This window comes from Narcine bancroftii, chromosome 7 (assembly GCF_036971445.1).
Source record: "Narcine bancroftii isolate sNarBan1 chromosome 7, sNarBan1.hap1, whole genome shotgun sequence".
NCBI lineage: Eukaryota > Metazoa > Chordata > Chondrichthyes > Torpediniformes > Narcinidae > Narcine > Narcine bancroftii.
This window is the reverse complement of record NC_091475.1, coordinates 193592579-193617106: the sequence shown is the minus strand read 5'-3', so window position 1 is coordinate 193617106 and position 24528 is coordinate 193592579. Positions and strand designations below refer to the sequence as shown.

The 24528-nt window shown below is 39.8% G+C and overlaps 1 protein-coding gene across 7 annotated transcripts in view; it reads right to left on the bottom strand.

Annotated features, from left to right (window-relative positions):
* LOC138739556 (inositol polyphosphate-4-phosphatase type I A) overlaps positions 1–24528 on the bottom strand; it is a 239744-nt gene that overhangs the window by 58766 nt on the left and 156450 nt on the right. For all 7 annotated transcript variants that reach the window (XM_069891866.1, XM_069891873.1, XM_069891869.1 and 4 more), the window contains 8 exons: positions 22292–22403; positions 21171–21261; positions 19839–19986; positions 14260–14390; positions 12530–12634; positions 10381–10489; positions 1543–1726; positions 256–471 (listed from right to left, as the gene is read on the bottom strand). In XM_069891866.1, coding sequence (XP_069747967.1) covers positions 256–471; positions 1543–1726; positions 10381–10489; positions 12530–12634; positions 14260–14390; positions 19839–19986; positions 21171–21261; positions 22292–22403 — 1096 coding nt within the window. The remainder of the gene's footprint in view (positions 1–255; positions 472–1542; positions 1727–10380; positions 10490–12529; positions 12635–14259; positions 14391–19838; positions 19987–21170; positions 21262–22291; positions 22404–24528) is intronic.

The window sequence follows — 24528 nt, the reverse complement described above, 5'->3', positions numbered from 1 at the left end:
ATACAGCAAATCAAATGATCTTTGTGTACATCATGAAATTTTCTATCATAATCCCCAATTTTCTTTTCAGGAAGCAAACCTTGTGAAAAAATTTGATGTCCAATGTTATCTGCCAGCATTAAAGAGAACTCGAACTCTGCCTAGAAATCTTCATCATGGGTGAAAAGCACAAGGATAAACTTTGTAAAAACTGACAGAGGTATAAACAATTTTAACAAAGCTCAAATAGGTACCGGTACTTTTTTATAGACTTACCCATTCCTCCTCATGCCAGCTAATATGCAGCGAAGCGCGGCTATTCCTGCCTGCCCATTTAGCCATGAGAGTATCTTGGTCATTCCGAAGCATCACTTGGTCTGCTTCTCCGGATGGTGATGATTTTGAGGCAATGTAATTAGGTCTGGCTGCATTAAGGGCTTCCACAGCAGTTGCCAGCAATTTACAGTCACAAACAGTGACCAGTTGCCTCGTCTATATGAAAGAAAAATAAAACATCTTTAGAAAACTAATGCCACCCAATAAATGTGCTTAGAATTTTGTTGCACTTTGTGTACAATTATAAGACATTAAGATTTATTGGCTGCACACTGATAAATCTGAAAAGCATTTTTATCTGATACTCAAATTAGTCTCAGCTGAAAACAGTTATTTGTTTCCCTTTCCAAAATGAAACACCAAATTATACATTTTAATAGTTTTTTTATTATATCTTTTGAATGCCAGAAGTGAGATTAGAAACGGCGATTTCTATTTTGACAGTTACTAATAGATAGGGAGCATCGAAATCTCAGAATGGATTTTCTGTGAAGAATTCTTGCGATAACTGCTGTTTTATTGCTAGAATTCAATGTATGGCACTATTTTCTCTACTACCTTTCACAGGCTGATGTTCTCAGTCAATTTTTTTTTAATGTGGGCTTACAGATGCCATTTGAGAAAGGTACCAGTGACCAACATTTGCTGAAAGAGGGGAAAATGACATCATGGATGTCCTGGACTGCACTAACACCAAATAAGCATTCACTGGAGCACAATATAAATCATACAAATCTGTAGACACCATGGTTGAAATTAAAAAAAAACAAGCATTTTGTTTTTTTACTGGAGCACGATAATAACTTTGGAATAGTACAGTACAAAACACATTACAGTCATGATATCCTAAAATCAGGTCCATTTAACCCTTTGAGCATGACACAGAAAAATTCTGCCCTCTTTGCTTTTTATTTGTTCCATCCGCAAAAAAAAAGGCCCAAGAATTCCCTCTGGAAATGTTCCCTCTCTCTCCTGACAACTGAATTATCTCATTTGCCACCTCTCATTGAACATCTCTGTTGTCCACACAGTGAAAACCATCTCTTATTAGTTCCCTTTGTAAAAGGAATGCAAAATAGGACACATTAATACTTAGCAAGAATGGAAAGAGGATGGGCCAATCATTCAGAAATATTCCCACTGCTGATGTGGCCAGAGTGCAATTAGTTGTGTTACCCCAGCACTATCATGTGCAAGCATAATAACAATGTAGAAAATGTCATTTACCTTGTCTGCCAAAATTGCTAATGTTCTTTCAAGGCCATTTGCAGATCTCTCCTTGGCTGCTCTTGATAGTCGTTCTGCATAGTAACTGACTTGTGTTTTAAGGGTATTAATACTTGCTATAATTTCTTTAGCTCTTACTATATCTTGTGGTATGTATACTATAGACTGGGAACTAGATGATGAACTGCAAGAAAAAAAGATGAATAATGTTTAGATAATTATTTCAATAGCGTATCTAAATAGTTATTTAGAAACATTTTCCTCTCTGAATGCTCAATGTTGAAATTAACAATCATCACGTGGCTCCTCATCTAACAACTTATCTCCAAATCTCACATATCTTTTTTAAATTTAGACATACAGTAGGGTAACTGGCCATTTCAGCCCACGAGCCTGTACTGCCCAATTACACCCAATTAACCTACAACTCTCAGCTCATTTTGAAAGGTAGGAGGAAACCAGAGCCCCTGGAGGAAATCCACGCAGAAAACTCCTTATAGACAGCGTGGGATTTGAATCCCAGAATGGATTGCTCGCGCTATAACGGTGTTGTGCTAACTGCTACACCAACTGTTTCTTTCCTGGCTCTACCGAAGCATTTTAAACACTTGTTCCATAATAATGGCAATCTTGGTGGGCAAGAAACAGACAACGTGTTCTTCATGCTGAGCATGAACTTGGGGGAATGTTTGGCATCTAATTAAAGTAAATTTAAAAATTTTTTAAACTGAGATACAGGAAATTTGAAATAAATACAGAAAATGCTCGTGAAATTCAGATTGGCAGCATCTGTGGAAAATGTTAGGCCCTTTCAGGTGGCCTGAACACCCCATGTGTAAGGCCGCAAAATATCCCCCCTTGCGGCTCAACACCCACTCACCTGAACGCGCCCAGAGCACCTTCAAGACACCGACGCCAACCCTCCTCGGGGAGGAATAACCGGCAGAGTGCTGCGCTCTGCCGATGCACCTGAATGTGCAGCCGCTGTAAGTAGCTGCAAGCTTATGGGCGTACCGATGACTCCATCAGTCCGCAACCCAACTCCCTGCTGCCTGACAGCCCCCCGCCCCCCTACCTGACAGGACCTCCCCTGCCCCGCTACTTGACAGGACCCCCACCCCACTAGCAGACAGCCCCCACCCACCTCACCCCACTACCTGACAGCTCCCCCCGGCCCCGCCACCTGACAGCTGCCGCCCTACTGGGGAGTGGAGGTCGGCAGGGGCTATCAGGGAACGGGGGATCTGAGGGGACCATCGGGGCAGGGGCACCTGGTGGGGGACATTGGGGCAGGGGCAGCTGGCGGGGGACGTCAGGGGGTGGCAGCCTGGCTGGCTGCTCCTGCACCTCACTGGGCACTTCGGTCTTCAGGGTCGCTCTCTGCGGCTCAAAGGGTTCCAGCAGCATGGGGGATTATGGGTAGGGAAGACCGCCATTGCTATGCCACATATTAATACGGGTGGCGCTGCGGCACTATGAGGTGTCTTTGGATATGAATAGGCCCTTTCAGGTGGACCAGGAAATGCTGCAGTAGCCTTTTAGGGCTGCCACCCGAAAGGTGAGCTCACAGTTTTAAATCCGCTCCTGTCACCAGCCTCAAGGCAGAGGGTTCCCCTGAAAGGGCCTATTGTAAATTTTTCAGGTTAAAAACCCTTCAGCAGAACTGTAAAGGAGAGAAAGCAAGGAATGCAACAGTTGTGAAATGCAGGGTAGCAAGATACATCCAGAAGGTCAGGATTTTCTCATGAAGATAGGAAAAGCTAGGCCAATATTGCAGATAACTCATTCTGGGACAAACAGAATAAGCAAGTTAAATGGAATTGTAGAATCTGATAAGGAGAATGGAAGGCTCCAATGTATCCAAGTTGGGAAAAATGAAGCAATGTTCCCCAAACTTGCTTTGGATCTCATAATAGCTGTGCTGAAAGGCCACAGATAGAGAGGTTTGAGTGGGGTGGAGTGGATAACTGAAGTGGCATATAACAGGAAGATCAGGGTCACCCCCGTGGACTGAATGTAGATGCTCTGTAAAGTCCATGGTGGATGTGGTTTCTCCAATGAAGGAGGACATATTGAAAACATTGAGTATGCAGTAGCTGGATTGGAAAATGCGCAAGTGACTCTCTGTTTCAACTGGAAAGACTGTTAAAATGCCAAGAGTAAAAGGAAAAGAACAAATGTTTCATTTTCTCTGGTTAGGTGGTTAAATACTTTAAGTGAGTGGTTGTGGAGACTGGAGTAGATTGGGAAGTCCTAAACAGAAAAATGCCTTTGAAATGATCAAAGTAAAGGGATCACGTGCCTAGTGACACAGCCAATATAGCAGCTGCCTGACAGATCTAGCACTAGAGTTTGATGTTGACTCCGAATGCTATGTGTGGAGTTTTTATTTTCTCTGTGACTGCATAGGTGCTACTGTAAACTGTCACTAGCTTGCAGATGAATGACAGAATATGGAAGAGTTGACGGGAATGTGGAGTGAATAAGTAGGAGTTTGATGGTTGATATGCAGCTGGTGTGACCGACCTGTTTCCATGCTTCAAAAAAAGGTGGACTCTCATTTCTGGTGGTGAAAATTGCAAAAAATTATCCATTGAGTCTCAAGGGTGGTGGGATGGCAGCAGAGAATCATGGGAGGTGTACTGTTCAGGAGAGAAATGTGGGTAGTAGATGAGATGTGGTTAAGGGATTTTTTGAACAATAATGAAAGCCAAAACGTAGTTCAGGGGGAAAAAAAGAATTTCACAACTCTTACATTCCTTTGCATTCACTCACTGTTCTGCCCAGTTCTGACAACCCTAAGCATTGAAAACTGGAGGAACAACACCTTGGACACTCTCCAACTAGATGGCATTAACATCGACTTCTCCAGTTTCTGTTGGGCTCTTTTCCCTTCGCTTTCCAAATCCTTCTCTCTTTTCCTCCAGGTCTCCATCCCCATCCCTCTCCATCCCCATCCCTCTCCATTCTGAGAGCTATCCCCCTCCCGATCACCGCAGCTTTTTCCACTTCTGCCCGCCCACGTATATCCACATACTATCTTCTGTCGGCCTGCGCTCCTCCTCCTACCTTTTTGCTCATACCTTGATGAAGGGCTTGAGCCCAAAATGTTTATGTTCCTTTGCTTCCTGTAGACACTGCTTGATCTGTTGAGTTTCTCTAGCACTTTTGAGCATTGCACAACAATTATAGAGTCTGCAGACTTTTGCTTAACCTTAAACATTAAGTTGGTTTCTGTTTCCACAGATATTTCCTGAGCCCTTCATCAGGAAACAGGATGGAACTTGTTCACTCAAATAATTTGAATTCTTTTTCTGTTCTTCTGATAAGTCTGGCCCTGATTTTGAATTTAGGCAAAATATTAATTAAAAAAACTTGGGAGTTAAATGATGAAATGTCACTTTACACTAGAGCAACTGTGCATAATTACTGTATATATTAAAAGCAGCTATAAATTTCCTGCATGACCTTTTCTATTACAATTTGAACTGCAAATTCAAAATCGAGTAACCCATTAAAATGAACCAAGATTTATTTACATAAAGCATGAAATATTTTGCAAGTATTGTGATCAAACTCGTGTTCAATTTAGCTTTAACTGAATATCTACTAGCCTAATCTTAACATAACAAGGGAATTACTTTTGTGAATATCTTAAGCGAAGCTAACAGTAAACCTGGATTTGAACTGGCCCAGAGCCATTAGGATGAGTGGATATTGTGAGTACCATCTATGGCCTGAAACAGTTCCCATCTAACGTTGGAACAAGTTCTATAGATGCGTCACTGCGTAAACAAGAACTCCTCTTCCAAAATCAGCAAGTAACTACAGAGTTGTGAAAGCAGCTCAGATCATCAGACAAATGACATACCCACTTCCCCCTCTAGTGACTCCATCTACACATTTTGCTACCTTGGAAAAGCCAACATATTAAGAATTTTTTCACCCCAGCCACGTTCTTTTCCTCCTCCTGACGGGAAGAAAATTCACGAGCGTGAGATCATGCACCATCTGATTCCAAGACAGTTCATATCCCATCACTATCAGACTCCTGAGAGAACATTGCACCAGTAAAAGAATTTTGTCTTTGCTATGATCTAACTGATCTCTCTCTTCAACTCTGCACTGTGTTCTTACGCTGCGCCCTGCACTACATTGGGGCTGACCAGCTGGACTGCTTGCAAAGTAAACATTTTTTCACTGTATCATAGTACACATGGCAATAAACTTCAATTGGAATCTACAATTTTTGGCTAGATTTGTTGGGCTACAACAATTCTGTAATCTAATTTGAACATCACCTTGAAAAATCCATACAGAGCAATGCCACAATGGAATTTAAGATGCCTTACTCAGCTCTTAACACTTCTCAAATCTTGTATTCATTAACATCTTATGGATAGAATTTGAGAGCTATCTATGTTCATTTGGATTATTTCTGATGGGGAGCACTTGTATTGTGTTTAAACCCAGGTCAGTGATATCCATTTCCAAGACTACATTTATTTATTTTTCTTTAGAGATACAGCCTTGCAACAGGCCATTCTGACCCAAAAGCCCACCCAATTAACCTACTCAACCCATATCTCTTTGGTAGGCGGGAGGAAACCGGAGCACCTGGAGGAAACCTATGTGAACATGAGAACATAGAAACTCCTTAGAGACAGCAGCCGATTCAAACCCAGGCCACTGGGACTGTAATAGTGCTGTACTAACTGCTACACTAACTGTGCCTTCCCCTGAAGTCATGAAAATTTATTAATTATTTGAAATCAGACCAGACAACAAAGTTTTCTAATTCAAGAGACTGCAGGTACTGGAAAATGGAGCAATATGCTGGAAGAACTCAGCACCAGTGGGAGAAAATGAAAGTCCTGACGAAGGGTCCTGGCCTGAAACATTGACAATTCTTTTTCTCCCACTGATCAACTGGTTGAGTTCCTTCAGCAGATTACTCAAAGTTCTTCTCTCTCATATTTGAGGGCAACATTGCAGTATGACCACTTTATCTGCCACGCTTGTCTACTGCAGCAAATATTAAAGTTCAACCGCATGATCAGGACGCTTCCTTGTAGGGGCTGCATGATGAAGCCTGTAATAATATTTCAACTGCTAATTCTCTATTTTTACTCTATTGAAAACAAGATTAGGACCAGGCACCTTTATAGCCAGCATGAAAAAACAATCTGGGAGAGATATTAAAATACTGTAAATCCATTAAGAATCCACCTGAGGCATATCTTAAGAACGACACAAGATTGAACAAAACAAATATAGTTTGGTACAAAATATTAAAATTCTTCATGCCTTGATGCATGCATGTTGGTTTCAAGCTTTGTTGAGTGAAAGACAGAATATACTACAATACAGCACTGAGACAGGCACACAGACATTTTTGATTATATGGCAACATGCTGTAACTCTGGCATCTCTAACAGACACACTATGATTAAAGGTGGAGCTCTAGATGCCCCAAAGTTAAAGGTGGAATTTTACACATATTTGGATTAGGGCTTGGATGAGATTGCTGATGTCATCTTCAATGAAGGGAGGAGGAAAAGACACATTTTGATTTTGAAAAGAAAATGGAGGCAAAATGAATGTGGAAATCAAACAAATAATCTTAGCTGTCAATAGCCAGAAACTCACCAACCCTCCTCATAAACGCTGAAGAGAATAAAAGAATAAAACAAACAGAACAAAAATAATTGCATAAGAGTGTTACAAGCATAATTAACAAAAACAAACTGCACATTAAAACTCAGGACTAGTGATATCAACTGTACACTTCTGCGAAATAATAATCTTTACCCAAGACCACAATGCAATACAATTGTAACGAAGTTTGACGCTACTTGTTACAGAGCAGTAAGTTTACTGAAATGTTAAACAATCTACTTGTGAATCCAATGACACTAAATATAATCCCTATTATATTTATGGCAATTTATAACTTGCATGTGATTTTAAGAATGATAATATTTCACTTCATCAAAATGGCACAAATTCATATTTCTCCTTTAACAACCTTCTCCCTTTGTAATGAAAGGACTGAGTTGATAACTGTGCTATAATTCTTCAAATAGTCATTGTTCATACATATCTCTCACCAGCCAGTTTCAAAAGGATAACACTCATTTCAAAAGTGGTCACAGGATGGATTTTAACACCGGAACATTTGATCAATTTTCCTGGTTTCGAATACAGTAGTTGTGATTTTACAGGATGTCAATGGGCAATTTTTTCAGAAGTTGTCAAAATAGGATGCAGGAAATTCATCAATAACAGAAATGGTTGGGACATCTCCCATTATTTTATGAAATGCAAATTTAGATTGACAAAATAATGGCCGCTGATATTCTTCACAGGTAGATAGAACTGGGGAAAAAGCACAAGAAGCTCCCAAACCACTCCTATAGTTTTATGGATGCACTGGATGCATTACATTGTGCAGATGTAAATATAGAAAGTGAAAATATCTAATGCGTTGGGGCTTGTAGTCCCACACAGAGTATAGCGTGAACAAAATGATCCTCTGAGTAAATATTGGTAAGATCAATGCCATAATCGTTGCCAACATTAAAATTTACATTAAGAAGTTGCGACAGATTATGTTATATTTTATATTGTATACAGATATGTTTTAAGGGAGATAAATTGTGGCAGGATTTTTTTTTAGTGTTGGTCACAAACACTTGACAACACAGATTCATTTAAAATGCCAGAGCTCTGCTAAGCCAGACAGTCCAGGCTCTGAGTGCCTTTGCAAAAGCTTTGAAGAATGCTTATAGAGACTTCACAAGTAGGGGTTAATTGGACATGCTGTGGAGTAATGGATTATTGTTTGGAAAGCAACAGATGAATGGACTCGGAAGGTTGGGTCTGGTGCCACAGTCTGTCTGAATACTGTTTGCTGTTCTAGGAGGGTCATGTCGTTTTCTGAGTGTGAGAGAGAGAGAAAAAAAAAGAGAGAATTAAGTTCGACAGTTCAGCAGCAGCAGCTGGGACTGGAACAGGACAAGCTGGCAAGCTTGTGGAAAAACCCCATTTTGAAGACAGGTTGTGAGTTCTGAGTTGAGCCTGGTCAAAGCCCTTGTGGTCCATACAAGAGGAGATGGCTATCTGTATAATATTTCACCTGAGATAAGGGAAACAGAAAAGGAATTCGGTAGTGACCTGAAAGAAAGAGGTCATCATCTGGAAAACCCTGATAGGGCAAGTTTCTTCGACAAGAGACTGAAGTAGCTGATCGGAAGGAATCAGTTTGTGTCCAACGAGCAACAAATCTCTCTCTAAAAACCGACAAGGACCTTCCTAAGCGGTAACCATCTACCTTTTAAGCTCCAAAGCCTGGTGAAATTCATAAATATTAAATTCTGTGCACAGTATAAGAATTGCCTGATACCAGTGAACTTGGAGGAGTGAGAAGTGAGATTAGACTGTGAATTAAATAACTTTTTTGAACTTGTACACACATTACATAGACGTGTGCTTTGAATTAGAAGGGGGTTAAGTTAGGTTAAGTTAAGTTAATAGTAATAAGTTAGAGTTTGATTCTGTTTTCATGTTTAAAGATAATTAAAAACAACTTTTGTTTAAGTAACTAGTTGTCTTGCTGAATTTGTATTGCTGCTGGGTTTTGAGGGGTCCTCTGGGCCTAACACAAGGTCAACACTATCCTATTCCTAAACAATGATCTGAAAATGAAACTGTCAGTAACCTTGAGGTCACATCTAAGCCTAATGTGTGTTTCTGACTAATGGTGTGACTGCCAATTTCTATCTTCATTACACCGGTCAAGTCTGTCTCAGCTGATCTGTCACTCGTAGACTTGACTTTTGCAATGTACACTCTTCCACCGTTTGATTTTCCAACAATTTATTAACCCAAATTCTGCCAAGCGTGCTTTAACTTGCACGAAATCCTGCTCATCCCCCACCTCATAATTAAACCAAGTTCCGATTTTCAAACGTTCACCCTTATTTTCACCTTTTGTTCTGACTGTTTCCCATTTATGTAATATCATGGACCCCAAAATGTCAAAAGATTTGCACTTCTCTTCTTTCGCCCTCTTGAGCATGGCCCACCTGTAATTGTTTCCAGATTCCAAGGACCCCCATCTCTATATTTTTCTCTCTATCTAACTCATTTAGGTTAGATTTGGCCCTTGTGGCTAAGGGGTACAGAGGTATGGGGAGAATTTTCTCTCTCTCTCACACTCAGCCATGATCAGATTGAATGGTGGTAAAGGCTTGAAGGGCCAAATGACATACTCCTCCACCTATTTTTCTGTTTCTATTTGAGACCTCAGTTTGACTAAGCTTTCAGTTACCTTCCCCAATCTATTATTCAGAACCTTTTGCTATGTTGTCGATGTTATATTAATGTAAAAAGGTTTTTGTTAAAACTGAGAAATTTTTAATGTTTAATCTCTTATAAGCATCAAGAAAAGCCTAGATTTTTAAAAAATTTAACCCTTAAGTGCAGCAGTGATTGATGGGGATGTGTTTATCAGAGTTAGTGTCCTGAACATGTCCCAAAATTTATTGCTTTGTGGCAGCATTGTGTGTGTTTGTGTGTTTAATTTTCTGCCATCCACACTGCATTTGGAGCTGGTTTTCCAGGAGTCTAACTCTTCCTGTGCTAGGCATCACCTATCAACCACAGCCTCCAAAAGTATTAAAAGTTATATTTCATTTTACTTATGCCAAATTTAATTGAAATGAAAGATGAAAATACAAGAAATCATGAGTAAATTCATGTAATAATTTGCAACTGAATAGGAGGAATTTTTTTTTTCCCTTATAGAACGTGGATTTCAAAATATGCTGAACTTACTTTTTCTTGGCTTCCACAAATTTGACCAGAAGTTTCCTTAAGCCACCAGTTTTGAAGGCCTGGCAGTGTGCTGCTGGTGCCCCAATAGTAATGATGTCATAGGTCTGATCTGAGACAGAAAGAACATAGGGAACCAATGAGTAAACAGGTGGATGAAACCCAACAGGAATTGCGACATGGATTTAAAACGGTTCTGAATGTTATTAAGGAAATTATGGGGAATAGGATTTAAATCTCACCATAGCAACTGAAGAACCTAATTTCAAATATTTAAACTTGCAATTAAAAAAAAAATCAACTGTAACCATTGAATTATTGCAGAAAACCCCATGGTTCATTAATATTAACAAGAAGGATATGCACCTTCTTTACCAAGCCTGGTCAAGATTTGAATCCAGACCCACATAAATTGCAGTTGATTCCTGCTGTTCAACTGTAAAGCACCTTGGGACAGGTAACAAACGATATCTGCATTTCTATAATGAATCAAGGGAAAAAAATAACAAAAGGCCTGGCATGGACATTCTGGAAGCTTAGAGAAGTGAGATACATCAGCTGTTTGAGTGATGTCACAACAGTAACCTTGCACTCAACATTAGCTAAACTAAAGAACTGATTGTGGACTTCAGGAGGGGGAAATCAGGAGAACACAAACCAGTTCTCATTGATAGGTAAGCAGTGGAAAGGGTCAAGAACTTCAAATGCCTGTGTGTCGACATCCCTGAAGACCTAACCTGCTGCCTCCATGTTGATGCAATCACAAAGAAGGCTCGCCAGCAGCTATACTTTGTTAGGAGTTTGAGGTAATTTGATATGTTATCAAAGACCTACGTTTCTTTATGTGTACCACGGAGAACATCCTGACTGGTTGCATCTCTGTCTTGTATGGACGGACCAATGCACAAGACAGGAAAAGACTACAAAGAGTTGTGAAATTGGTCAGTGCAATGGACATTAGTCTTTACATCTAAAAGAGGCACAATCTTCAGAAAGCAGCCATGCCCTCTTCTCATTGCCACTATCAGGAAGGAGGTACAGGAGCCTGAAGACGAACACCCCATGATATAAAAACAGCTTCTTCCCCTCTGCCATCAGATTTCTGAATAGGCAAAAAAAAAACCACAGAAACCTCACTTTCTATTTTTTCCCCACTAATTTATTTATTTTAAAAAATAATTTCTAGCAGTGTTTGCACTTGCAATGCTGCCACAAAGCAATAAATTTTGGGAGATGTTCAGGACACTAACTCTGATAAACACATCCCCATCAATCAGGCTTCATTAACAGTTCCATGAGGAGTACATCGCCAACAGAAAGACATTTTCTCAAGGGCATAGAAAAAAATTTGGTCCAAAAGATCCTGCACCTATAATGAGGTGCACCAATTTTAAACTTCCACATTTTTAAACTTATTTATTTTCCTCTTTTTTTTTGCTGGAGCCTTGAGGCTGCTAATCGCTTTAATTCTGGATAACATACCAGTAAATAAAGTTTTGAGAGTTTTTTTTTCCCCCTACCATGAAAGATGAGGAAGAAAGGTATCCTAATGGAGGGGTTTAACATTATCAGGAAGTTTAACTATGTAGACCGATGAAGAGTTTTTAACCAGTTGAGGAATCCCCCTGCCCCCCAAAAATGCCCATAAATATTACAGATCACAGTAAAACTGATTTGATCTTGCTGCTTTGTTTTTTTTTTAACTATTTTTTTATCCAAAATGATACTTTAGTGTAGAATGACAAAAAAAATTGCCCTTTTTGGCACATAGCCAAACTGCATCATGTGACAATAAATTAAACAAAATGGAATATATAGAGAAGAGATTGCCATGGAGCATGAAGACCAGCTGGGTAAAAAGCCAACTACTGTGTTGGAAATTATAGGTAACATTTTGACTTTTTTTTAAAAAAAGTCTCACCTGGTTGCCATTGGTAAACAAAATTCTATTTCAACCAATTTGTCAACTTCTATCTGTAAAGCTCCCAATTTCAATAATAGATCTGCCTTGAACTATGTGGAGGACATAATAAAGAAAGATGCTAAGTGACTAAAACAATATCCATCAGTGGAAACAAATATAGTGAAGCAAAAACCAAAGTAAATAACCACTAAATTCAGCAATGTTACTTTCTTTGATTAAATTAATTACCTGCACCAGAGTCATCTTGAACTCGCATCCGCTGCATGTGCAAGTTAGTGGGGACAAATTCTAATTTCTTCTCAGCTTTTAAACTGCTTGCCTTGAAAGATGGACCTGAGAAGATAATTTTAGACAGACCGAGCACTCAAAACAACGAATCAGTCAATTGAGTAAAATTGTCCATGCAAGAAATCACACAATTCTTCAAAGGGAAAATGAAAATTAGTGTCCAAAAGACATGGTAGACCAGTATAAGCCAGTGAGCAGGTTAGAAATTTAAGAAACCATATTTCAAAACTGATATCTGTGATGCTGAATAGTGAAATATCTAAAAATATTTCAAGAATATCAAAAATAAAAACTCTCCAAATTAGTTTTAACTATAGCAGCTCATTATATGCAAATGTAATAAATAATTTTATTTCTAATTACATGTACATATGTACCTATCTGAACAGTTATACCATAAGACTAGGGAACAGAATTAGCTCATCCAATCTGCTTCGTCATTCAAATCATAGTTAATGTCTTTTTCCTTTCAACTCCATTCTCCTGCCTTCTCCCTGTGACTTTTGATACCCTTACTAATCAAGAATCTATCAACTTCTGCTTTAAATATACCCACCGACTTGACCGCCACATCCATCTGTAGCAATTAATTCCAGATTCTTCACCCTCTGGCTGAAAAAAAAATTTCATCTCTATTCTAAAGGGACACCATTTTATTCTGAGGCTCTCCCCCTACTGGAAACATCCTCTCTATGTCCATTCTATCCAGCCCTTTCAATATTTGGCATGTTTCAATGAAATACCCCAACATTCTTCTAAACTCCTATGAATACAGGCCAAAAGCCAACAAACGTTATCATTCTCGTAAACCTCCTCTGGACCCTCTCCGAAATCAGCACCATCCTTTCTCAGACATCAGGCCCAAAACTGCTCATAATATTCTGATGTGGACTGACCAATCCTTTATAAAGTCTCTTTATTACATCCTTGCTTTCATATTCTTTCCTCTCAAAATGAATGCTAATATTGCATTTGCCTTCCTTACCACCCGCTCAACATGCATGTTTACCTTTACGGAATCCTGCACTAGGTCTCCAAGTTCCTTCTGGACCTCAACTTTCTAAATTAGCTCTCCATTTGGAAAAAAGTCTACATCTTTAATCCTTCTATCAAAGTGCATGACCACACACTTCCCCATGATGCATTCCATCTTCCACTTCTTTGACATTCTCCCAACCTGTCCAAGTCCCTCTGCAGACTTCCTGCTTTCTAAACATTAATGCTCCTCCAGGTAGCTTGGTACCATCCACAAACTTGGCCACAAAGACATCAATTCCATCATCCACATCATTAACATACGAAGTGAAAAATAGTTGACTGCTCTATGAACTGTGGCTTTGTAACTTTCAACACCATCCCAACATGATTGGCTGGTTTACTGCCCCGAAAATAGCTATAAAAGTTACTCAAACTCACACTTATTTTGCTCCAAATATGAGGAAGAAATCTGCAAAAATGTGAATTGTCACACAGAAGTAAAAGGGAAATGGTTCTGAGACCAAGGAGGAAAATATTGTTACAACAAGGCGAAGTAAACATATCTGTGCAATAGGTACAGTCAAGCATCTTGGGTCAAATTATTCCTGCTCATGAAAGTCCCATCTCAATGAGCACAAGAATAGAAATATTATTTAACAATATTTATTTAAAGATGATAAATTTGGATCAACCTTTATATTGGTGCAATTCTGTTAAGTTCTCTTGGTAATTTATTATCAGAGTTTGGTACTGAGTAACTATTTGTCGTCGAAGGTTCTCCCAGCAGGGTGATAGCTCACCCAGATCATCCAATTCGCATATCCTGCAAGAAAGATGAGAATGACTCGAATACATTTTGTTGGTAGACAAACACAAATTAAATCCTGCTAAATCACCAAAGCAAAATCTTCAAAAATGTTGTGTCCCTAGAAAAAATGCAGCAGTTCAAGAAGGCAGCTCATCACCAACTTTTTAAAAAAATTTTTTCACACTGTGAACCATATCAACCAAAATACATACAAACATTTCCCTCTTAAATATACACAGTGGCATTTTCTCCCCTTTTTTCCCCCTACCTTCCCACCCCCCTCCAAACCCATTAAACATTCAACATATACAATACAATAAAACCATTAAACAATGTTATCACACAATGAAAATAAACAGGAAAAATGTGTCATCTACTGTTACACACTGGATCAGGTCATTTTGTCTTATCATCATTTTAGGGGGTGGAGTTCCGAGGCAAGCCCTCTCTGTTATGTTCCATGTACGGTTCCCAAATTTGTTCAAATAATGTGACTTTATTTTTTTTAATTATATGTTATTTTTTCCAATGGAATACATTTATTCATTTCCATGTACCATTGCTGTACTCTCAGGCTATCTTCTGATTTCCAAGTTGACATTATACATTTTTTTGCTACAGCTAAGGCTATCATAATAAATCTTTTTTGCGCTTCATCCATAATTCTTTACTTCTTATATTACTTAGAAGGAAGATCTCTAGATTTTTTGGTATGCTGTTTTTTGTGATAATTTATTAACATTTGAACAAATGAAGTACAAATATGGAATAACTCATGGTACAATATTTGCACACCATCAACTGAAAGCCTACTTAAAGGATAAATTGGGAAGCAGGTTGAGGTTACCAGAAGGAAGCAGCTTTGAATATGTGATTACAGACAGAATGATAATAAAGAAATTTATAACGAACATGTACATCAAGAGAAGGAAAATTATGAAATAAGCTATAAACCCAAATAAAAGTGGGAAAAAGATTTAAACATAAAGATAAAAAATGAAACATGGGAAAAGTTATGCTCTGGAACTATGAAGAATATAATAAACACAAGGTTACGCATGATACAGTATAATTGGTTACACAGGCTATATATCACGCCCCAAAAGTAAAAAAAATGGGATCCAACATTATCAGATAGATGTTTTCACTGTAAGAAGGAAATGGGAACAACAGTACATGCAATTTGGGCATGTGAGAAAGTGAGAAAGTTTTGGGAAGATCTAAATCAGGTATCACCAACTTCTTGAGGGTAATTGGGGATCAACAATAAATGTTGGACTCCATCTGGTGGAAGAATTCAGTAGGTCAAGAGGCATCGGTGGGAGAAAAAGAATGTTTGACATTTCAAGCCTAAGTAACTTTATGAGACTGGAGAGACATAGTTGAGAACCCAGTGTAAAGAGGACAGGGTACCCATGTATGATTGGTAAATCAGGAGGAGGTAAAACATGATGGACAGAGCCAGTATATAGGCACATACCCCATGTCTGCGGGTTTTCTCCCATGTTCCAAAGATGTAGATTAATTGGTCATAAGGGTGTATTTTGGCAGAACAAGTTTGTGGACCCAAAGGGCCTGCTACCCTGCTGTATCTCTAAATAAAGGATCAGATGGAGGAAAATGAGTGATGAAGAGATTGGAAGGCAAGGTTGCTGGTGCAGGAATCTGATATAGCGATGAGAATAGCAGTGTAATGGGAGACTAATGGAACCGATCAGGGTGTGGGGGAGGAAGAGAGTGGAAGAATCCATTGGTGGGGTGGGGGAAGACTGGGGTTGGAGGGATGGAACCAGAGGAGAGGGGATGAAAATGGATAGTGGGGGATTAAAAAAAGGGGATGGTGAAGAGCACAAGAGGTATGCCCAGACAGATATGAGGCGTTCCTCTAGTTTATGTTGGGCCTCATTCTGTCAGTGGAGAAGGCCCATGACAGACATCTAAGCAGCAAGGGAATGGAAATGACGTGCAACCAAGAGATCAAGGTGGCCACTGCAGACAGTGCGTAGATGCTCTGCTAAACATTTTCAGAGTCTGCCCCTGGTCTCACTGGTGTAGAGGAAGCTGTATCATGAGCATCTGTAGTCTCCTGTGAGTTAACCACTCATATTTTTGAATCGTATTTGACATGATGCCCTGTCAAATGTCTTCTGAAAATTCAAACATTTTTTCTCCTAAAATCAGTGCATCTAGAGTCAAATCCAACCAAATCCATGACTATCACATTTTGAAGTTTGAAATCTCTCTGGTGTCTACAAAGATTCTACTCTAAATTAATCTTATAGCCTAATTTATGTTGGTTTTGGGTCTGAATTGATATCACCAAACAGCCCATAATGTAACATTAATAGGCACAATGAGATAGACAACAGACTCGCCAAGGCAAATAGCGCCTTTGGAAGACTACACAAAAGAGTCTGGAAAAACAACCAACTGAAAAACCTCACAAAGATAAGCGTATACAGAGCCGTTGTCATACCCACACTCCTGTTCGGCTCCGAATCATGGGTCCTCTACCGGCATCACCTACGGCTCCTAGAACGCTTCCACCAGCGTGGTCTCCACTCCATCCTCAACATCCATTGGAGCGCTTACATCCCTAACGTCGAAGTACTCGAGATGGCAGAGGTCGACAGCATCGAGTCCACGCTGCTGAAGATCCAGCTGCGCTGGATGGGTCACGTCTCCAGAATGGAGGACCATCGCCTTCCCAAGATCGTGTTATATGGCGAGCTCTCCACTGGCCACCGTGACAGAGGTGCACCAAAGAAAAGGTACAAGGACTGCCTAAAGAAATCTCTTGGTGCCTGCCACATTGACCACCGCCAGTGGGCTGATAACGCCTCAAACCGTGCATCTTGGCGCCTCACAGTTTGGCGGGCAGCAACCTCCTTTGAAGAAGACCGCAGAGCCCACCTCACTGACAAAAGGCAAAGGAGGAAAAACCCAACACCCAACCCCAACCAACCAATTTTCCCTTGCAACCGCTGCAATCGTGTCTGCCTGTCCCGCATCGGACTTGTCAGCCACAAACGAGCCTGCAGCTGACGTGGACTTTTTACCCCCTCCATAAATCTTCGTCCGCGAAGCCAAGCCAAAGAATAGGCACAATGTTGAGCTGATGAGAATGGATATATTTTTATAATCAAGGTGTGGTAGTTAAGTCTCTCGCCCAATTTTATGGTGGTTACACTTCAAGAATGCACTTAATTGTCTGTAACCATTCTGCAATTACAATCCAAAAAGCAACAACTTTAAGGAAGTGATCCCGTAAAACAGCCATTCTCAATGAGGGCCCTATTCCTCCTAAGGGAGCCACAGCACATTTAAGTAAAAGCCTTATTTTTCACTTCACATAACATAAATACGATTTATAATTTTTATGTGTTCTGTAGGAGAGAAGTGCAGAAAAAAACAAAACTTGACTGCTTCTCAGGAAGGGGGGGGGGCATTAACTTTCAGCTGAGTCCCTAAGGGGACCATAACCAAAGAAGGGTGCAGAATAGCTGCTGTAAAGAACAGTCATCTTTACTGGAATGAATAGTAAATAAAAATGTAAGTGCTTTTGTTCTAATAGCTTTAGTAAAATAATGTGAATCTCACTCAGAAATTTACCCAGAGAGATTAAGTCCCAAAATAATGTTTTAATTTGGGATTCTTAGATCTGAACAGCAGAACTGAATCAGAATTTATCAGCATTAACAAGTCACAAAATTCAGTGTCTTGTGGCAGAATTATAGTCTAAACATTCATATTATGAACCATATAATATTTTTTAAAAATAGTGCTCGAAAGGTAAGGCCGTGTCTTTGGTTCATTGATTATTCAGGAATCTGATGTCCGCGGGGAAGAAGCTGTCCTTGTGCCGTTGAGTGCTTGTCTTTAGGCTCCTGACCTTTTCCCCAATGGTAGCAGAGTGAAGAGGACATGGCCTGGGTGGTGGGGGTCTTTGAGGATAGAGGCTGCTTTTTTTAAAGACTCCACCTCATGTAGATGTCCTTGATGGAGTGAAGTCTGGTGCCTATGATGTCGTAGTCCTGAGGTTTGACGCCTCCATACCAGACAGTGTTGCAACTAGCCAGTATGCGCTCCATGATATACAGGTACACAATCCTTTATCCGGAATGCTCCAAAATCCAGCAAGTGGGGAGAGAGATGGCAGGGCGAGTTGGGTGGATGAGGGGGAGAGACCAGCAGCGCGAGTCGGGCGGGCGAGGAACCGACAGCATGAGTCGGGCGAGCGGGTGACTGGCAGCGCGAGTCGAGCGGGCGAGGGGGGGAATCGGCAGCGCAAGTCAGGCGGGCGGGTGGGGGGGGGGAGATGGCAGCACGAATGAAAGGAAGTGGGGGTGGATACAGCAGCACAATTCGGGTGGGCTTAAATCTGGCTTTCCGAAATCAAGAAAAATTCAAAATTCTGAACACATGTCCCTCAAAGGTTCCGGATAAAGGATTGTGTACCTGTAGAAGTTTTCAAGAGTCTTTGGTGACAGTCTGAATCTCCTCAAGCTCCACAAAAAGTATAGCCACTTATGTGGCTTCTTTGTGATTATATCAACATGGAGGGTCCAGGACAGATCCTCAGAGATGATGATACCCATGAATTTGAAGTTCTTGACCCTCTCCACTACTGAGCCCTCAATGAGGACTGGGTTGTGATCTCCTTACTTCCTCCTGAAGCTATTCATCTCCTTGGTTTTGGTAATATTGAGCACAAGGTGGTTGTTGTAACACCACTCAATCTCCCTCCTGTACGCTTCCTCATTGCCGTTTGTGATTCTGCCGACAACTGTGGCTTCATTGGCAAATGTAGATAGCATTGGAATTGTGCCTGGCCTCATAGTCATGGGTGTACAATGAGTAGAGCAGTGGACTAAGCACGGATCCTTGGGGTGCGCCTGTGTTGATAATCATTGAGGATGAGACATTGCTTCCAATTAGTACTGACTATGGTCTTCCGATGAGAAAGTTAAGAGTCCAGTTGCAGAGTGAGGTACAGTAGTTTCTTGACCAGCACTGAGGGAATAATGATATTGAAGGCTGAATTGTAGTCGATGAAGAGCAGCCATGTGTATTTAATATGTTGTGAGATCAGCTGACAAATATATCCCAGTGTTGTAAAGTGTCTTGCATTAACTAACTGACTTTTTTTTAAACTACTTTGAAGAACAAAGGCATTCTATTTTTGAGAGGAAGACCAAAATGATGGATTTCAAAAGTAGATACACCGGTCAAGCTCTACATCTGGTCCTGATCGAGGTTTGCCAATTTGATTAAACCTATGCTGAACCAATAATCCTTTGGCAAAAGACACACAGGAGACTGCAGATGTTGGAATCTGCAGCAATAAAAAATCTGTTGGAGGATCTCAGGTGGTTTGAGCAGCACTAGTGAGAGAAAAAGAAAAGTGCTTTAGGCCAGAACCCCTCGTCATATTCACATTAATTAAAAAGCAGCAAACTGTACCTTGCTGCATCCTCTTCAATGACCAATTTGACAAACTGCCGGGGGATGTGAAGTGATAACATGCTCTCTGCCATTTGCTCCAATATACGTAGATGGTTCCCATCCGTTGTAGGAAAACGGTACATCCGACAGATAACTCCACCAAACACTAAAATAAACAGATGAAACATTTCACGTTTTGCTGCTATTCTGTTATGTTCAGATTTAATTCCACAAAATCACTAACTACAGCACAGACAAAGGTCATTCAGCTCATTGAGTATTATTAATCTAATTCCCTTGTTCTTTTCCCATATGCATTTTTGAGGGAAAAATCACTTGCTCGATTGCTCTGACCAACACCCTAGCAGTAATTATATTTGTATGCAAATGAAAACCTGTTTCAGATGGGAATATGGTTCACCCCTGTTAGGTCAAGGTAAGGACATCCAGAAGGTGCATTCCTTCTGTCAACCCTACAAACTAACCACAAGTTCATACAAGCCAACTTTCCATGCCACTATTGAAAAAATGACTATAAAGTAGATTCTACTTCTCCAAATTATCTTAATTTTCTTTTGTTAACCAGGACCAACCTGTGGTAATATCTTAATATAACACTGAAGCAGAACTGGCCTTTTGTGCCTGCTCTGTCACGGGGCTCACAATTTAACTCAGTCTACTTTTCAATACTAACACCATGCTCCTTCAATTTCCTTAATATCTAAAAATCGATCTTCTGATATTCATCATTTTTTTTAAAAACTTTTCTATCTGCAGGCATTTTACTTTTTTGTTATGCAGTTTCTAATTGCACACAAATTTTGCATCCAAGAGCTCAAGTGGAGGAAAACTCAGAATTGTGGACTTGTATGTGATTTCCTTATTTGATTTCCTAGTCTAGGCCAAATACTGGATTTCTGCTAACTTGCTTAGGCTTTTTCTCTTTCTAACATTTATTTTCATCTCTCTCAATTCCCCAGTTTCTATGCTCTCAAAAATATGCTCTTTTCTAACTCCATGAGCAGAAGTGAATGTCCTATAATTGAGTCATCAGACTACTAATGTTGAATAATCTGTTACCATGAGACACCTACTGGATAGATTGAAAATCAATGTTTTATCAGCCACCAAAAGATTCAAACACATACTTCCTTGTCCACTCACCAGACACCACTCCTGTCCAACACAAAACAGATTAAAATCTAGACCAATAAAGCTCACACAGACATGTTTGGAAATTCAGAGACCCACATCCCCACATACATCCAGGCACAGTGTACAAATACACAATTTAAATGGCTACTGGAGTCCAAGAAGATTTACAAATTTACGCTTGCTAATATTATTTACCTGACTTTAGTAGTGCATCTTTCTTCAGTGAAGAGTGTTTTGAGCGAATACTCAAAGATTCTGTTAAACTTTCATCAACTGGCAACACAGTCTGTAATGTTGTATAGGGAAAAAATTGTTATATAATATTCTTCACTGTTAAAGCTTCTCCTTCCTTTTCAGCTAGACAGCACTAAAGGTACATGATCATTGGTATTTATTCACAGAGAGTGTTTCTCTCTGTGAAATGTTTCTTCCAGTCAGATGCACTGCCTTCACCACCTTTTCTCAGTTGGTTATAATCTGGGTTATCCATTTTTTCTTGGTCTCATCGTACCACAGATGTTCCCTTTATTCTTTCCACTGCTCCCTCTTCTCTTCAATTTAAAACAATTTTTAAAAATATCCTCAGTTCTGACGCAAATTCAGAAAAGTCTTCAACTTTGTGCCTCTTACCCAAGATGTTGCCAGACCTGTTTTGCATTTGCAGCAATTTTTGCTTGATTTGAGTGAAAATAATTTCAATCCCCAAATCTATTTCTGTGATGGGTGTATCTCAACATTTTTTTAAAGATTTTTTTTTTCGATCTTCCTGAAAGTTTACATTGAAGAAGGGGCCCGTCATAAATTGCTAAAAGTTTTATTTTTTTAATATATTAACATGGCTTTAAATGTAATACTGATAATATTAGAACTTAAAATAACATTTTGAAAATGCAATCCAGGAGCATGCCTGAATCTACAACCTCTGCTGTCTCGAAAGAATGGACCAAAAGCTGGTCTTCAAGAATCCAATGAATCCCATGCTGGTATTTTATAATGTTCCAAAACTCCCTACCTAACTGCACTTTAGGAATATCTTCCACACATGGGCTGCAGTAGATCAATGAAGTGGCTCAACAGCGATTTCTAAAGGACAATTTGGGTTCACCAATAAATACTCTTCTTGACAGTGAGTACAAGGAAAATCTGTTTATCATCTATCCGTCTTCAGAAAAGGGCAAGACACCATTAGAGCAGAACACAGCTTCATGAAAAGCAAATCATTATCGGACTCACCACATATGGCAAGTCAACTAAGCAGAAAATAAAAATCAGATGCATCATTTTCAAATCATCCGGCTATGATCTGGATAATTTACCCTTCCATTTATGGTATCAGGTGATCTGCTCACAGGAATCTTGTCTTCAACTTTGTCTTCCATCTGCCACGCTATCACAGTAATATTACCCACGCGCTCATTTTCGGCAGAACTACAACAAAAAGTTTACATTAAAACAATACAATGCATTATGACAGAGAAAGAAAGCATGCACAACTAGGTTAATTTTTAGCTTGTCCATCTATTCATTAAAACTGGTGACTTTTAAAAAAATTTTAAATTATTTTTAAATTTTTGACTTGTGCTGGAAAAAAAAAATCAAAAGTATAAATTAGGAGCAAGTCTCTAGATAAATAATCTCTGGAGCCTACTCCATTTAACCAGACCACGACTGATCTAATAATTGCCACAAGACTCAGCAGCAGAAATAGGCCATTTGGCCCATCGAGTCTGCTCCACCATTCAAATCATGGCTAATGTAATTTTCCTTTCAATCCCATTCTCCCACTTCCTTCCCATGATGTCTTTGCTAACAAAGAACCTATGAACCTCTGCTTTTAAATCTACCCAATGACTTGGCCTCCACAGGCATCTGTGTCAACAAATCCCGCAGATTCACCACCCTCTGGCTGAAGAAATTTCTCATCTTTTTTTAAATTTTTTTTATTTTTCACACCATAAACCACATTGACCATGATACATACATTTTCCTTTTCAAATATATACAGTGTCGTTTTCTCCCCCCCTCCCTCCTCCCATCCCACCCTCCCTACCTCCCCCCCCATCCATTTAAAGTACAAAATCTAAGATACATTAAACCAGTCAAACAATGTTGTCATTCAATAAAAATAAACAAGAAATTCCACTGAGTCAATTCTTTTCATTTCCTTCTCCTTTCATTAATTTAGGTAGTGAATTTTTCTCTATTGTGTAAGTTTTCTCTATTGTGTTTCATGTAAGGCTCCCATATTTGTTCAAATATTTCAATATTATTTCTTAAACTATATGTTATTTTTTCTAATGGAATTCATTTCTATATACCATTGTTGTATTTTCAAATTATCTTCCAATTTCCAAGTTAACATAATACATTTTTTTGCTACGGCTTTATTCTAAAGTGATGCCCTATTATTCTGAGGTTCTGTCCTCTGGTCCGAGACTCTCCCACTATTGAAGACACCTTTGCCACTTCCACTCTATCTAGCCCTTTCAATATTCGGTATGTTTTGATGAGAATATCCCTTATCCCTGGAGACAACTTGTGGTCAGGTGATCTGGATGGGCTGCGTGCTGCTGGAGACGGGCTCGTGAGAGGGTGCTGTGGGCAAGAAGGGCCCCCAAAAGGCCTCAGGCACTGAAGGCTTCCTGACTGAGCTGGTTTGGATTTGAAGCTCAGTGCAGCCGTAGAGGCTGTGGGAGCACTGGAGGCAAATCCACAGATACTCAGTAATTCTGAATGGGTTCTCTTCTGCTTCTTTCTATTAATGTAAGGGGTACCGGGCAACACGTGTAGCAACTCCTGAGCTCCCTCACGGTAGGCAGAAGACAATTTGGTATAATATTACATGACAATAAAGGAATCTTGAAAACTGCTTACAATACCTCTTATGTACCTCTGTACTCCATATGTGGTCTGAAAATGCCTTGTAAAGCTTTAGCAGACCATTCTTGCTTTCTAGTCCTTCTGGAATGAATTGCACTTGCCTTTCCTACTGCGGACTCAATCTGCAAGCTAACCTTTAGGGAAACCTCACCCCTCCCAGACACAGAAAGGATTGACAGATTGATAGCTCTTTCTCAAATCTGTGGGTGGTGGTGCATGGCTGTTCTTAGTTGGTGGAGCAATTATATGGAATCAAGCACCAGGACTTCCAAAGTCCCTTTGGACCTGTGCTTTCTGAATTTTCTACCCATTTTGAAAATATGGACTTGGGTTGGAGTCCACCACTGTCTGTAAGGAGTTTGGACATTTTCCCCCACGTCTGTGGGTTTCCACCGGGTGCTCAAAAACATACTGGGGGTGTAAGTCAATTGGGTGTATTTGACAGCACGGGCTCATGGGCAGAAAGGGCCTGTTGCTGTGCAGTATATCTAAATTTAAATTTTTACTCCTTCTACCAAAGTACATGACCATACATTTCCCTATGCTGTATTCCACTTCTTTGCCATTATCCTAACCAATCCACATCCCTCTGCATACTCCCTAACTTATTAATGTTACCCACCCCTCAAACGTGACCACAAAGCCATCAATTCTGTCATCTAAATAATTTACA